The sequence below is a fragment of the Bos grunniens genome, chromosome 15 (assembly GCF_055505025.1).
Source record: "Bos grunniens cultivar Pamir isolate PY7600 chromosome 15, Bosgru_T2T1.0, whole genome shotgun sequence".
In the NCBI taxonomy this organism is placed as follows: Eukaryota; Metazoa; Chordata; class Mammalia; order Artiodactyla; family Bovidae; genus Bos; species Bos grunniens.
In genome coordinates, this window is record NC_141179.1 from 39,784,878 (window position 1) to 39,797,652 (window position 12,775).

A 12,775-nucleotide genomic window follows, 5' to 3' on the forward strand; every position below is an offset into this window, starting at 1 on the left:
GTTTCTTTTTTCACACCTGCCTTTGCCCTAGGACCCTCCCCAATGCGCGCGTGCAACTTTTTTCCAAATGAATTTTAGCCCAAAGGCCTATGGGACAGTCTTAGCATCACATATTATGGATTTTATGGGGTGGTGCCCCCTCCCCGCTTTTTGACCCCCAAGGAGCCTTTCTGCATGTGCAGTGTCTCCCTTACCCAAGAGTGTTCCAGAAGTATATGGCATTTTGATCCTTTACTCAAACAAGGTTTAGGCCCTCTGTATTCCTGCCATGATTGTTATCTTGCGTCATCCACAGGAGACAAAGCCTGGCTATTTACCCTGTTTCTGTTGTTGCTTTCATTTCGGAGGGCAAACAGGAGGCTGATTATAAATGCCTAACTTGGAGCCCACCTGTCTCCTGTCTCAGAAAATGTAAACAGGAGGCTAGTTGTATGTGTCCAGCCTGAAGCCCTTCTTTCTCTTGCCCTTAGAAATGTAAACAAGAGGTCAGTTGTAAATGCCTACTCTGGGGCCCAACTATCTCCTGCCTCAGACACACTTGGAGTCAGTTTCTATTGACTGCCTTTTTACTGTCTTGTTTCTTTGAATCTCATAATTTTGGGTTGAAATTTTTGGTGTTTTGTGAAAATTGTTGGGCTTTTTGGTTCTAGCGGACCATTAACTTGCCTGGACTCAATCTGCAAACTTAGTTTCCTACGCAGTGTGAAAGGGAAAGTGTTAGTGGCTCAGTCGTGTCCTGACTGTTTGTGACCCCATGGACTGTAGCCCACCAGGCTCCTCTGTCCATTGGATTCTCCAGGCAAGAATACTGGAGTGTGGGTTTCCATTTCCTTCTCCAGGGGATCTTCCTAACCCAGGGACTGAACCCATGTCTCCTGCACTGCAGGCAGACTCTTTACGGATGAACCGTTGGGGAAGCTCACATTGTGTGAGGCAGCTGATACCTGTGCTCAGTTCTTTTCTTTCAACTACTTGTTTTTTCAGTTTGGTCTCCTGGGGAGTAGGGTAAGGTAGGGTTCTCTGTACCTGTGTAATTTGGTGGTCAGCCAAAAATTTGGGCAGAGTTCATAGTCAAATTTTGGAGCTCACCTGCCCTGTGGTTCCCTACTTCTGGGGATTTCCTCCTAATACCTATTTTGTCTGCCAGTAGTAATCTCTGTCCTCTGACACCTCCAAGCCAGTAAGGGCTTCAGCTTTCCTGCTGCTTGGGCTGTGTATGGTTGGGGAATGCATTTGGTTAAAAAGCATCAAACTTATATAGATCTTAAGCCATGCAGCTTTCAATTCTTCTATGGTCTACCGTAGAGACTACCTGGGGTCTCCTCCCCACCCTCCCATTCATGTGTAATTTAACTGAGCAGAGTTTATGCTCAGATTTTTATGCTCTTGTGGTTCTTCCATTCCTGGTAAGTCTACCTTAAATTTCTAGCTGCACTTCGAGCCCTGAACTATTTTGTCTACCACTTTGAGCTTTGTGACTGCCTTCACCTTATTGGAGAAGGTGATGGCACCCCACTCCAGTACTCTTGCCTGGAAAATCCCATGGACGGAGGAGCCTGGTAGGCTGCAGTCCATGGGGTCACGAAGAGTTGGACACGACTGAGCGACTTCCCTTTCCCTTTCACCTTATCTGTTGGCAAATAGGAAGGGCCCTCAATATAAAAACTAAAAGTTGATCTCATGATTCTGTTCCCTTCTAGTTGGAGTTTTTCATGAGTAAACTCTTCTTTTTCTACTGTGTATTTTGGGACACTTTCCAAAAAATGCTTTAAAACAATTAAAATTTTATCCAGGTTTAAATAATTATTTGCAGGAGACTTACATGATCATTTCTCTCAGCTGTGTTTGCAGGAAGTTCCTTTTCATCCCTCTGTTTCCTTTTCTTTTAAAAGTTTTTCCACCTGTTCTTTTTCTTTCACAGTTACATCTATATTATGTATTTTGTGCCTTTAAGATGGTACAGTCTCTCTTTTATGCCTATAAGAGGGAATCTCATCAAATGATCCCTCAAGTTTCTGGCCCTTCCGAAATTGTTCCTACTTCCAGACCCCTCTGAATATGTCAGTGTTTAGGTGTTTGCTCTTTCAGTCTACCAATCTCAAATGACTCATTTGCCCTGTGGGGTATCACTCCTTTTGATCTTTTCCACCATAGGAAAGGTTACCTTAGGACATTTTACTAGCTCAGGTGCCTTCTTGACTGCCTTTTGGTCAGTCTTTCCCACTAATACCTCTGGATATTTGGCTTTCTGTGCAGCAGAAGACAGTCCTTGGTAACTGCCCCTGGTATCATGGTGTGATTTGTTCTCTTCACTGGTTTCTTTCTCTATAAGGTCTTCCTCTCCAATAAACACCTCACTTGAATTACTTTGTTTGCAAAATTTGAGAGATAAAAACAATTTCACTTAACAGAAAAGCTCTTGTGTAGTGCCCTATTTAGAGTGAGATCTCAGTAGTTTGGGAAAAGCCACAAGATGGCTGCCGTTAAAAAGCTACATCTGTTAGCAATAAGGAGCAAATATACGAACTTCTGTGTACTTCGCTTATTATGTTGGAAAGAACATGGGCTTTCAGTTAGGCTGGGATTCACATCTTAGCCCTAACGTTTCCTCACCTATGAAACAGGGTAGTATATTGGGTTGTTTTGAGCTTTAAATAGGAGAAAGTATATAAACTTCCTAGCACATTGATAATAGTAAGGACAGAATAAATTGTATCCATATACTATCATGATTTTTTTTTTAAAAACTCTTCTCTGGGTCATTGCCATCAAGTAATGCCTGGAAGTGGTGTCCAGGGAGTACTTATGATACTGTAGTTGTAAAGATTCTGGTTCCCTCCACAACCTTTTTTTTTAAAGATAGTAGTATCCAAGAGGAGAAGCAATTGAATCACTTTTTTCCACAATTGACTTTTGGCAGTGTCCTGAATGCATGTCTTCACCAATAGGCCCAGTTGATCCATCCTCTGTACAGTTTATTTCTAGATTATTTAGAGTTTACATTATTTCTGTCATACCTAAAAATAGTAACGAATTGTTACATTTTGTCTATTTGTTTTGTCTATTTGTTTCCAATAACCTAGTAATTATTTTTTGATGATTACAAGATCCCAACAAGATCTTTATTTTGCCTAATATGAAGTAGACATTGGGGATGCAAATGTTAGATTTTAAAGAACTTTTTATGGTAAAGAATTTAGATCAGGAAATAAAGAGCCATTTAAAGTTTTTAGAAAGATAATTGTGATTACAGCAGAGCAAATGTGGAATTGAATGAGATAAAGAAGTCAACTAAGAGGTTTATTGATAGATGTTAAAGATTTAAATGAAGGCAACAGCCTTATGATTCATAAGAGAAAGAAGGAGTCAAAAGAAGAATTTAAAGTTAGATTTGATGGTAGGAAAGGAGAGGTCAAGGATGACTTCCGGATTTTTGATTCAGTATATGTTGTGTGTAAAACATGGTGTTTTCAAGGGTTTGATTCTTATTTCTTTGTCTGCTGTCTTCCTGGACCTAGCAGATGAAGATGGAATCCCAAAGAACATCCAAGATTTAATGAGGTTGAAGAATTGGGGTGATGGCACAAGACTACTCAGGTAGGAGAGATACAGGAGTAAGTGGTATAGAGCTGTTAGTGGAGTATTTTTTTCCCATACTACAGTGAACTTTTTGAGCACAAGAACAACGTCCAAAGGACTTCCCTGGTGGTCCAGTGGTTGGGAGTGTTCCTGCCAATGCAGGGACCTTGGGTTCAGTCCCTGGTCTGGGAAGATCCCATATGTGGCGAAGCAGATGGGCCTGTGCACCACAACTACTGAGCCAAAAGTAAATAAAATTAAAAAAAAGAAAACAACAACAACAATATCCAACTTGCTTTAGCATCTGTAAATTTCTTAGCATATTAGGTGTTCAGTAAGTGCATGAATGAATAAATGAAATAAGATAAATATAACTTCACTGAGTATGGCACAGAGATTGGTTAAAATATGAAAGATTAGCATTTGAAAATATTAATATGTCATTTGCTTTTTTATCTATTTCTAGTTAAATATGTAGTATTTAAAAATATGCTAACATGTGTAGGCAAACACAGGTATATTTTTTTCCATCTTCATTTATATGTTTGTACCCTTACTATTGGGAATGAGAAGTGGGGGTGAAATCCTTCACATGCTAATACTCAAGTTTTATTAACAAATGAAATGTAAATATGATTTTTCAATTGACTTTTTCAGTAGTCTTCATCTGAACATTCTTTACTTTCTTGTGGCTGGCTGCAATATACATGTTGTTAATTTCAGTAGGCTTGATTAGGAATACATACTGATATTTTCTTGCTACTAGATACGTGCTACCCACTATAAAATAGTGGAAAATATGAGTCAAAATTTACCTTATTCATTCCTTGGGGTTGTATTTTTTAATCAGTGTCTCCCATGGCTTCAGTTCAGTCGCTCAGTCGTGTCCTCCTCTTTGTGACCCCATGATTCGCAGCACACCAGGCCTCCTTGTCCATCACCAACTCCCGGAGTTCACTCAGACTCACGTCCATCGAGTCGGTGATGCCATCCAGCCATCTCATCCTCTGTCGTCCCCTTTTCCTCCTGCCCCCAATCCCTCCCAGCATCAGGGTCTTTTCCAATGAGTCAACTCTTCGCATGAGGTGACCAAAGTACTGGAGTTTCAGCTTCAGCATCATTCCTTCCAAAGAAATCCCAGGGCTGATCTCCTTCAGAATGGACTGGTTGGATCTCCTTGCAGTCCAAGGGACTCTCAAGAGTCTTCTCCAACACCACAGTTCAAAAGCATCAATTCTTTGGCACTCAGCCTTCTTTACAGTCCAACTCTCACATCCATACATGACCACAGGAAAAACCATAGCCTCGACTAGCTGCTTAGGATTATTCTTTTTGTTTGTTTGTTTGCTCTGCCATGTGGGGTGTAGGATCTTAGTTTTCCCCTGCACTGGGAGCATGGAGTCTTAACCACTGGCCCCCCAGAGACATCCAGGCTTATTATTACTTTACTCAGTGGCCTTCTGTGGGTTTCCAGAAGGGTGTGTCTTAGATAGTTAAGGGTTAGAAGCTAATGTGCCCCTTGAAGGAAATGCTAATAGCTGAGATAGCTTCCGGGAAAACCTATCCATCCAGTAAGGAGAAAAAACTCTAAATCTCATTCTACAGATCGTGCTAAGCCTCTACATCTTTCTTTCCCCCCTTTATCAGTTTTCCCTACTATTCTTTTCTACTTTTTGGGTCTCTTTTGATCTGTGGCCATTGTTTCCTATCTGAATTTCTCTTTTATCTGATTTGTTCTTTTTTACATTTCTCTTTTGCTTCATCTTTTCAGTACAGATACCTAACTGTAATACCAAATTGAAGTTTAAAAAAGTTTATTTAATGAATACATTTTAATTTTTCTGATTAAAAAATCAAATGAGTCTTTTTTGTTTTCATAACAATTTTGTGGTTTTTATATTCATATAATATATGACTGATTTTTAATCATTCAGCAATCTTTCAGGAAACATTTTCTTTTCCAGAAGTATTAAGCAAATTGTGTGTCATTTGCTGAGGAATTTGAATTAGCTGTTGTATAATTTTCTTCCTTCCCCCTTTACTATTTTTATTTCACTGTTTGAGCTTTTTATTTACATATTTATTATATTAATATGTTCATGTATTATTAGGTTTTTTCAATTGTTTTAGAAAGAAAGTACTAGGTAACTATGCAGAAGAAAATTAAAACATAGCAAAATAGTTAATTTAGCTCTGAGATAGACTTTTCATTTTCATGCATTGGAGAAGGAAATGGCAACCCACTCCAGTGTTCTCGCCTGGAGAATCCCAGGGACGGGGGAGCCTGGTGGGCTGCCGTCTCTGGGGTCACACAGAGTCGGACACAACTGAAGTGACGCAGCAGCAGCAGCAGCAGCAGCGATAGACTTAACACTTTTCATGAGTTTATCTTTGGCAATTTTGGTGAAATTGTACTGGAATAACCTATACAATTCAGTGAGGTACGGTATTTCCCCAATTCTGGATTCCCTTTGCCTTTGTTTGATGGAGAATGTGGGCATCCATCCCACTACCTCTCATCCCTTTGTCTTTTATGGATAACTCCCTCCTCACTTCCTCTGTCAAATCCAACTTAGAAAAGTATATACAAAGCATACAGGAATGGGTGTCTGGAAACCTGGATTCTAATCCAGTTTATATGACTTTTTTTCAAATTATTTAACCTTATTTGTTTTTTCTTTTGGTATTTGTGCAGTCTTTGAGTCAAATCTGACCTACTATTTTTAAACAAAATACTCCAGTCTGAGCGTTTTTCCATCTTTCAGTATCAAGACTTTATTCTGTATAGTTATACATTCTCATTGTTCTTTAGAATCTTGCCGTTTACCAGCATTGTGACCTTTGGCAAAGTTACTAAACTCTTTTCTCTTCTGTTTTGGGGAGTATAATGCCACCTTTGTAAGTTGATTGTGAAGATTAAATTGGATAGTGAATATACTTAGTTCAGGTATTTTGTAAAGCTATTGTTAAATGAGTTTTCTTATAATTTCAGATGACTGTAGTAGCACTAACAGTCATAAGCCTTACATATGAAAAGGCATAAAATACATGAATCATTGATAAAATGTTTTTTGATAATTGCACTGTAAGGAAACATTAGGATGTTTACATACTTTTAGTTTTGAACAAATATTAAATTTTTATTCATGGTCTTTAACTTGGTTTAAGAAATAACAACATTGTCAGCTTACTAGGTGTTTTGTTAAGCATCGTAAACTTTAAGTAATTAAGAAGTGTATTCCAAATGAAATTTTGTCTAAAAGAATTATTCTTTTGTGGAACTGTTTTTGTCTTTTTGGTTCTATATTAATGTTTGGAAACATGAGGCATAAGGTACTAAAATTGCAGTTAAGTATATTTGCTAAATACAAATGGCATATTGTTAAAATGTTGTACAGGAATAACACATTTAATCAGATAATCAAATGAAAAGTACCTAAAGAGATGTAAGGTTTATTTGAATCTGATTTGTGACATTTTGTGTGTCTGATGTTTAATAATCCTGTTAATCACTTAAAAAAATCACAATAATATCAGAAAATATATGCAATTCTGTGACTATTGATTCTGCATGGAATAGATTTAAAGGCCAACACTACTCTCTTATGTAGGTTGTGGGTCTACATGTGTGCTTTCAGAGCAGTAGTGTGAGGAAGCTTGCAGTGGGATGGCAGGACGGCCTCATCCCTATGACAGTAACTCCAGTGATCCAGAGAACTGGGATCGGAAATTGCATAGTAGACCTCGTAAACTTTATAAACATTCAAGGTAGGTAGAAAATATGTATTTCACATATCAGAACTCTGCTAAAATTGATTTTTATGAAGAACCAAGCTGTGTTTGGTTGTGGCAAAGCCTGTCAGAGGATGGGGACCAATTTACAAAATACTATGAATATTTGCATTTCTCTTTAAATAGCTTTTAGGGAAACATCTTCCTTTTAATTTTCTTATTTGTGTTTATTTAATTCTCATTTGTATTTTTATGAATTTTTGTTTCTGTTTCTAAATAATGTTAAAATATCCTTAGTTGACCCCATGAATCAATGCTATAGTTAATTTAATTGGGAACTCTGGCAAGACAGATTAATTCTTTGTATTTAAAACTCTCTAATAGGAATTTATTTTATGCTCTAAGTATATTGTATATGATAATTTATGGGCTTTTGTCAGTCTTTGCCTCTGTACATATTTAACTGTGTGTGTTTGGGTTATCATCCTGATCCTAGTGGTAAAATCAGTCTATCTGCTGCAACTCACCTGGTTCAATTAAAGTTTGATGCATTAAGTGAAACTCAGTTCAAAAGTTTCAGCCCTTTTATATATTATTTTTAAAGCTTTCTTTTTGTGCTGTGTGACTTAATGAGAAACAGTTCATTTAGAACACTTTATGATCTGATATTTTAAGGTGTTAATGGATCATAAACCTCACATAATGCAGGTATGTAAACATTGTTTTCATAGAGAGTTGTGCTTTATGAATATTTACTTGAGGGATATTATTGAGCATTTAACTTACTTGAATGTAAAATTCTCCTGATTAGGGTAACTAATACCACCTTTCTTAAAGAATAAAACATGCAGTGATATTGAAATCCTTTTTGTAATTTTAAAGAAATGATTCAGCTACTTTTAAACCATATACATGGCTAGAAAATATGAGTGATGAGTACTATTCAAGTCTCCTGATAAGATGTATTTTTTATTGTGGGCTTCTAATGTCGTGAGGTCTAAAATGAAGATGTTGAAGATGTTTAGCTGATTTTAATTATAAAGTTCACACCAATGGTGTGAGTGTTTTTTGGTTTGTTTTTTTTGTGTGTGTGTCCTTCAGTTGGTGCTCTAGTTTTCTTTCTGCAGCCTGTTTACATGGATATTTATTTTGTCTTTGAGGTAAAGAGATACTTGTTTTATCTCATTAAATGTGGGGCTGTATTTATAGCTGATATATTATATACAGTTTTTCAGGTGATTTTCAACTTATCCTTGCTAGTTCTTAATATTTTTCTGATGTACAAGACTGTATTGTATATTAAGTGGTGACAAGGTAAAAATAAGCTATTGTTAGCTTTATAAAAAACAAATGTGAAAACAGTGGGAAAGATTTATTAAAAACAGTAGTTTTAAAATTACTGTTATTTAACTTCAGTAACAGATATAGCTCTTCCTGATTTCTATAACATCAGTACCTTTCTAGTGCTCTTAAATATGATTGCAATAATATTGGTTGCTTACGTGAATACAAATTTATTGATTTTTTTTTTAATGGAAAGATGAGGAAATCCTTGATCTTATTTTAACTTCATTCATGGAAAATCTGCCCATGGGAAAACAGTTTACTTTTTGGGAGCTTTTGTTCCTATGTACTTATAAACATATAACTTAGGATGCTTTAAAAAATAATTCAGTTTGACTTTTTTAAAGTGGTAGTTTTTAAAAATTAATTGTAAATTCATTAAGCAGTATTAAAAACTAATAGTACAAGTATTGTTGAGAACCTGTGCTCAGTTCTGGAAAGATTCAGCAGTTTATCACAGTACCATCATGGAAGACTTTAATATCCAGTTATGGAACAATTAGAGGACAAGAGGGCAATAAATTGTGGTAATAAGTTGTAGTAAAATAAGAGTTCAGAGAAGAAATCAGTACCAACCTGAGCAGGTAAAAATGAGACTTGAACTAATCCTTGGATAATTGGATACATAGAGGGCATTCCTGCCAAGGACCTTCTGGAAATTACCTTGACTAAATCTGAAGGTTGAACTCTATGAATAGTATTATTGTCTCCAATTAACAGATAGAAAAAATGAGGTTAACAAACTTGTCTAAGACTACCCAACTTGTAGATTACAAAGCTGGAATTTATGAACAAGCTGCTTATTCTTTTTATTTTTAAAAATTATCAGTAACTTATTTTGGTGCATTTAAAATACATATAAGAGAAAACAGTTATAATGAACCCCTATGTACTCATTCCCCAGCTTCAAGTTATCATTTCATGGCTGATTTTGTTTCATCTGTCCTACATATTTTTGCATCCTTTTTTTTTTGAATCTTGTGTATTTTATTTAGGGATATTTGAGTAAAAGCCAGAGTAAACACTGGCTTAAGTTAGGGTGTTATTTTTTTTGTACACAAAAGTCCACAGGGAGGCATCACCTGATGTAGACTTAGTGACCTAGTATCCTTAAGGATATTAAGGTCAAAGATCTTTGATTTTTCTCTTGTTGTTTCCTCATGATCACAAAATGGCTTACTATACAGTTCCAGCCATCATGTCCAGCCTCCAGACAAGGAGGAATGGAGACAGGGATAATGGGAAAGAGGTTTCATTTATATCAGGAAATTAAATTTCTCAAAAATTTCTAGCAGGCATCTGCTTATAAATTATTGGTTAGAACTATGTCATATGGTCATCTCTAGATCATGGAGACTGAGAAATATAAGTGCTCACATTGCCACCTCAAACAGAATTGGGGATTTAAATCTACAAAAACTAAATGGCTCAGTGTGTTAGGGCTGCTGTAACAGAATACCATAAACTGGGTGACTATATTATAAACAGCAGAAATTTGTTTCACATAGTTCTGGAGGCTAGGACGTCCAAAATCAAAACGCTGGCACATTTGGTGTCTGGTAAGGGCTTGCCTGCTGCTTCAGACAGACTTTTTTTTTTCCCCTGTGTTCTCACATGGTGTAGAAGGGACTAGGGATCTTTCTGGGATCTCTTTTGTAAAGGTATTAGTCCCATTCATAAGTGCTCTTCCCTCATGAGCTAATTACCTCACCTACAAATATCGTATCAGTATGTGAATTTTGGAACTAAAAACACTTAGACTTTAACAATAAAGAAATAAGCATATTTATTGATTCAGTTTTTGCAGTTTTTCTAAAAAGTTATCTTTTCACATATTGGAATAGCCTGCTTTCTGAAATCCTTTTCCTTTGATTTTTTTTTTTTTTCCTCTTCTTTTCCTAACTGGCAAGGATAAAAATACATTTCTTGAATTATAGAAGTAGCAATAGTAATTACTATATTCATATGCTTATGTTGGAGGTTTGAGGGTTTGGTGAATATCGAATTAGGATTTCTCTTTTACCTAATACAATTAATAATACCTAATAATACTCCTGTACTTTGGCCACCTCATACAAAGAGTTGACTCATTGGAAAAGACTCTTATGCTGGGAGAGATTGGGGGCAGGAGGAGAAGGGGACGACAGAGGATGAGATGGCTGGATGGCATCACTGACTCGATGGACGTGAGTCTGAGTGAACTCCAGGAGTTGGTGATGGACAGGGAGGCCTGGTGTGCTGCGATTCATGGGGTCGCAAAGAGTCAGACACGACTGAGCGACTGAACTAACTAACTAAATAATACTTTTCTTTTGTGAAGTTTCTTTGAATGTAGATTTCATAGGTATAACACTGATATAAAAGACAAGACAGGGAAGCTGATCTGGACATGGATGAAATTCAGGGTCCCTATGATTCCTCTGCAGGTGCATACAAATAAATTAGTTGAAAAATTACTCAACTTTTCTTTCTGACTAGTAGTTGTATAGTTATTACTTATATTGAGGAGTTTGGTAGCTTGCTGAGAAGTTAAAGATTATTTCAGTTGAAGTTTATTTGGCCTGAATTGTGACACCTTTCTTTAAATTATAAATTAGAAGAGTTTTTGCTATTTAAAAAGGAAAAAGAAAGAGCACCTTTTCTATATAACTAATGTTAAAATGCCCTAGAGTGACAACATGCTAAAAGCTCTTGCATATTTGAATTGGGTCGAATACAGCTATTTAAAACTCAGATCTGCAGTCTGCTCAGGTTACTAAAGATAAATGCATCATACATTCAATATCAGACTTTGCCGCAAGGGTTCATTCCCACATAGAAGTACGCATGCTCCTTTCTTCTGCATGAAGACTGAGCTTTCCAGTTTCCTTTTTAAGTTGCTCTTTAGTCCTAGCAGCAGTTTAGAAATGGAAAAGTTGGGTTGCTTTAAAGAGTAGTTCTTTTAGTGAGTCCTTTAAGTACAGATAATATTTTCTCTCTGGTTTCAAAGAGAAGCTTTATTGCCCAGAAAAGGTACACAATAAAATATTGAAAGGAAAAAAGAAAGTTAGCTGCATCCTAGTTTTCTAAAACCTGGCAAGCTGGCAGAGCTAGAATTAGCTTTACAGATGGTATTTGGCAACATATCTACATATCACTAACCCTCATCTCCTGAGTTTTCTTCATCCTGTCTATCAATTACAATATCCAATCACTGCACAGAGATGGAGAAAAGGGATGATCACAGCTCACACGATGCTGTTTGGTTAGAAACGTCAGTGCTGCACAACCCACGGCTGAGTCAGTGTCTGTGAGAAAATGAACTGAATTAATACAAAGCGGGGGTTGTATCTCTGAATATTTAAGGCCAAAATAACTGCAATAGCATTATTACACAGTAGAGGGAGGAAAGCTAAAGGAAGTCTGTAGATAGGTGAGGTAGGGGACTGGGAAATTTTTTCATTGTTCAGAGGAATTCTGAAGATGATGGAAATATCAGATGTGCTAAAGTTTCCTAGTAATGCCCAAGGATGCTGACCTGGCTTTCAGTGCTGCATTGTTTGAAAAAGCAGAGTCCCTTTATACTCTGATTTCAAAATTTTTTTCTTGTTTTTGTGTGTCTGCCTTGGCATATACTAAAGTAAGGTGTGTATTCATTTATTACATGATAATATGCTGGGTTATAATTCTATAGACTTATAAATATGAGAGAGGTGGAGAGAGATATGTTTGGCTTTTGTTTCATTATGATCATTTATGTTTTTGAATGTTAAAGATCATATGTCTTGATTGTCAGTTTAATGGCACGTTATTTAAAATAGTGTGTGTTTTTATTATTTTCATGGATTTGAGGCTTTGTTTCCTATTTCATTTAAAGTCTTAGTAGAATCGTCATTTAACTTGAGAATGCATTATGTTTGATCTTGTTTCTTATGAATGTCATACAAAATTTTATTTAAGGAAAAGCTAATTTTAAAATAATATTTTTTATATATTTGAAAATGAAATTCAAGATAAATGAAATAATTGAAATAATTTCCTAAAGAAGAAGATGAATGTAGTTTTACTTTTGGGTGAATTAAGGATTAGTTGATCCATTTTATATATATTTTACAGAACTGAATGTATTTGAATGATAAAG

The 12,775-nt window shown here is 36.2% G+C and overlaps 1 protein-coding gene across 13 annotated transcripts in view; it reads left to right on the top strand.

Moving 5' to 3' along the window:
- Window positions 1-12,775, top strand: part of BTBD10 (BTB domain containing 10) — a 75,274-nt gene that overhangs the window by 18,153 nt on the left and 44,346 nt on the right. For 2 of the 13 annotated variants that reach the window (XM_086339959.1, XM_086339961.1), the window contains exons 2-3: window positions 3,519-3,597; window positions 7,191-7,347. The exons of 2 other annotated variants lie outside the window; for them this stretch is intronic. In XM_086339959.1, the coding sequence (XP_086196085.1) occupies window positions 7,247-7,347 (101 nt within the window). In that variant the 5' untranslated portion in view covers window positions 3,519-3,597; window positions 7,191-7,246. Of the gene's footprint in view, window positions 1-3,518; window positions 3,598-7,190; window positions 7,348-12,139; window positions 12,280-12,775 lie in introns of those variants that run through there. 9 more of the 13 variants (XM_086339958.1, XM_086339960.1, XM_086339967.1 and 6 more) reach the window with 5 other exon arrangements.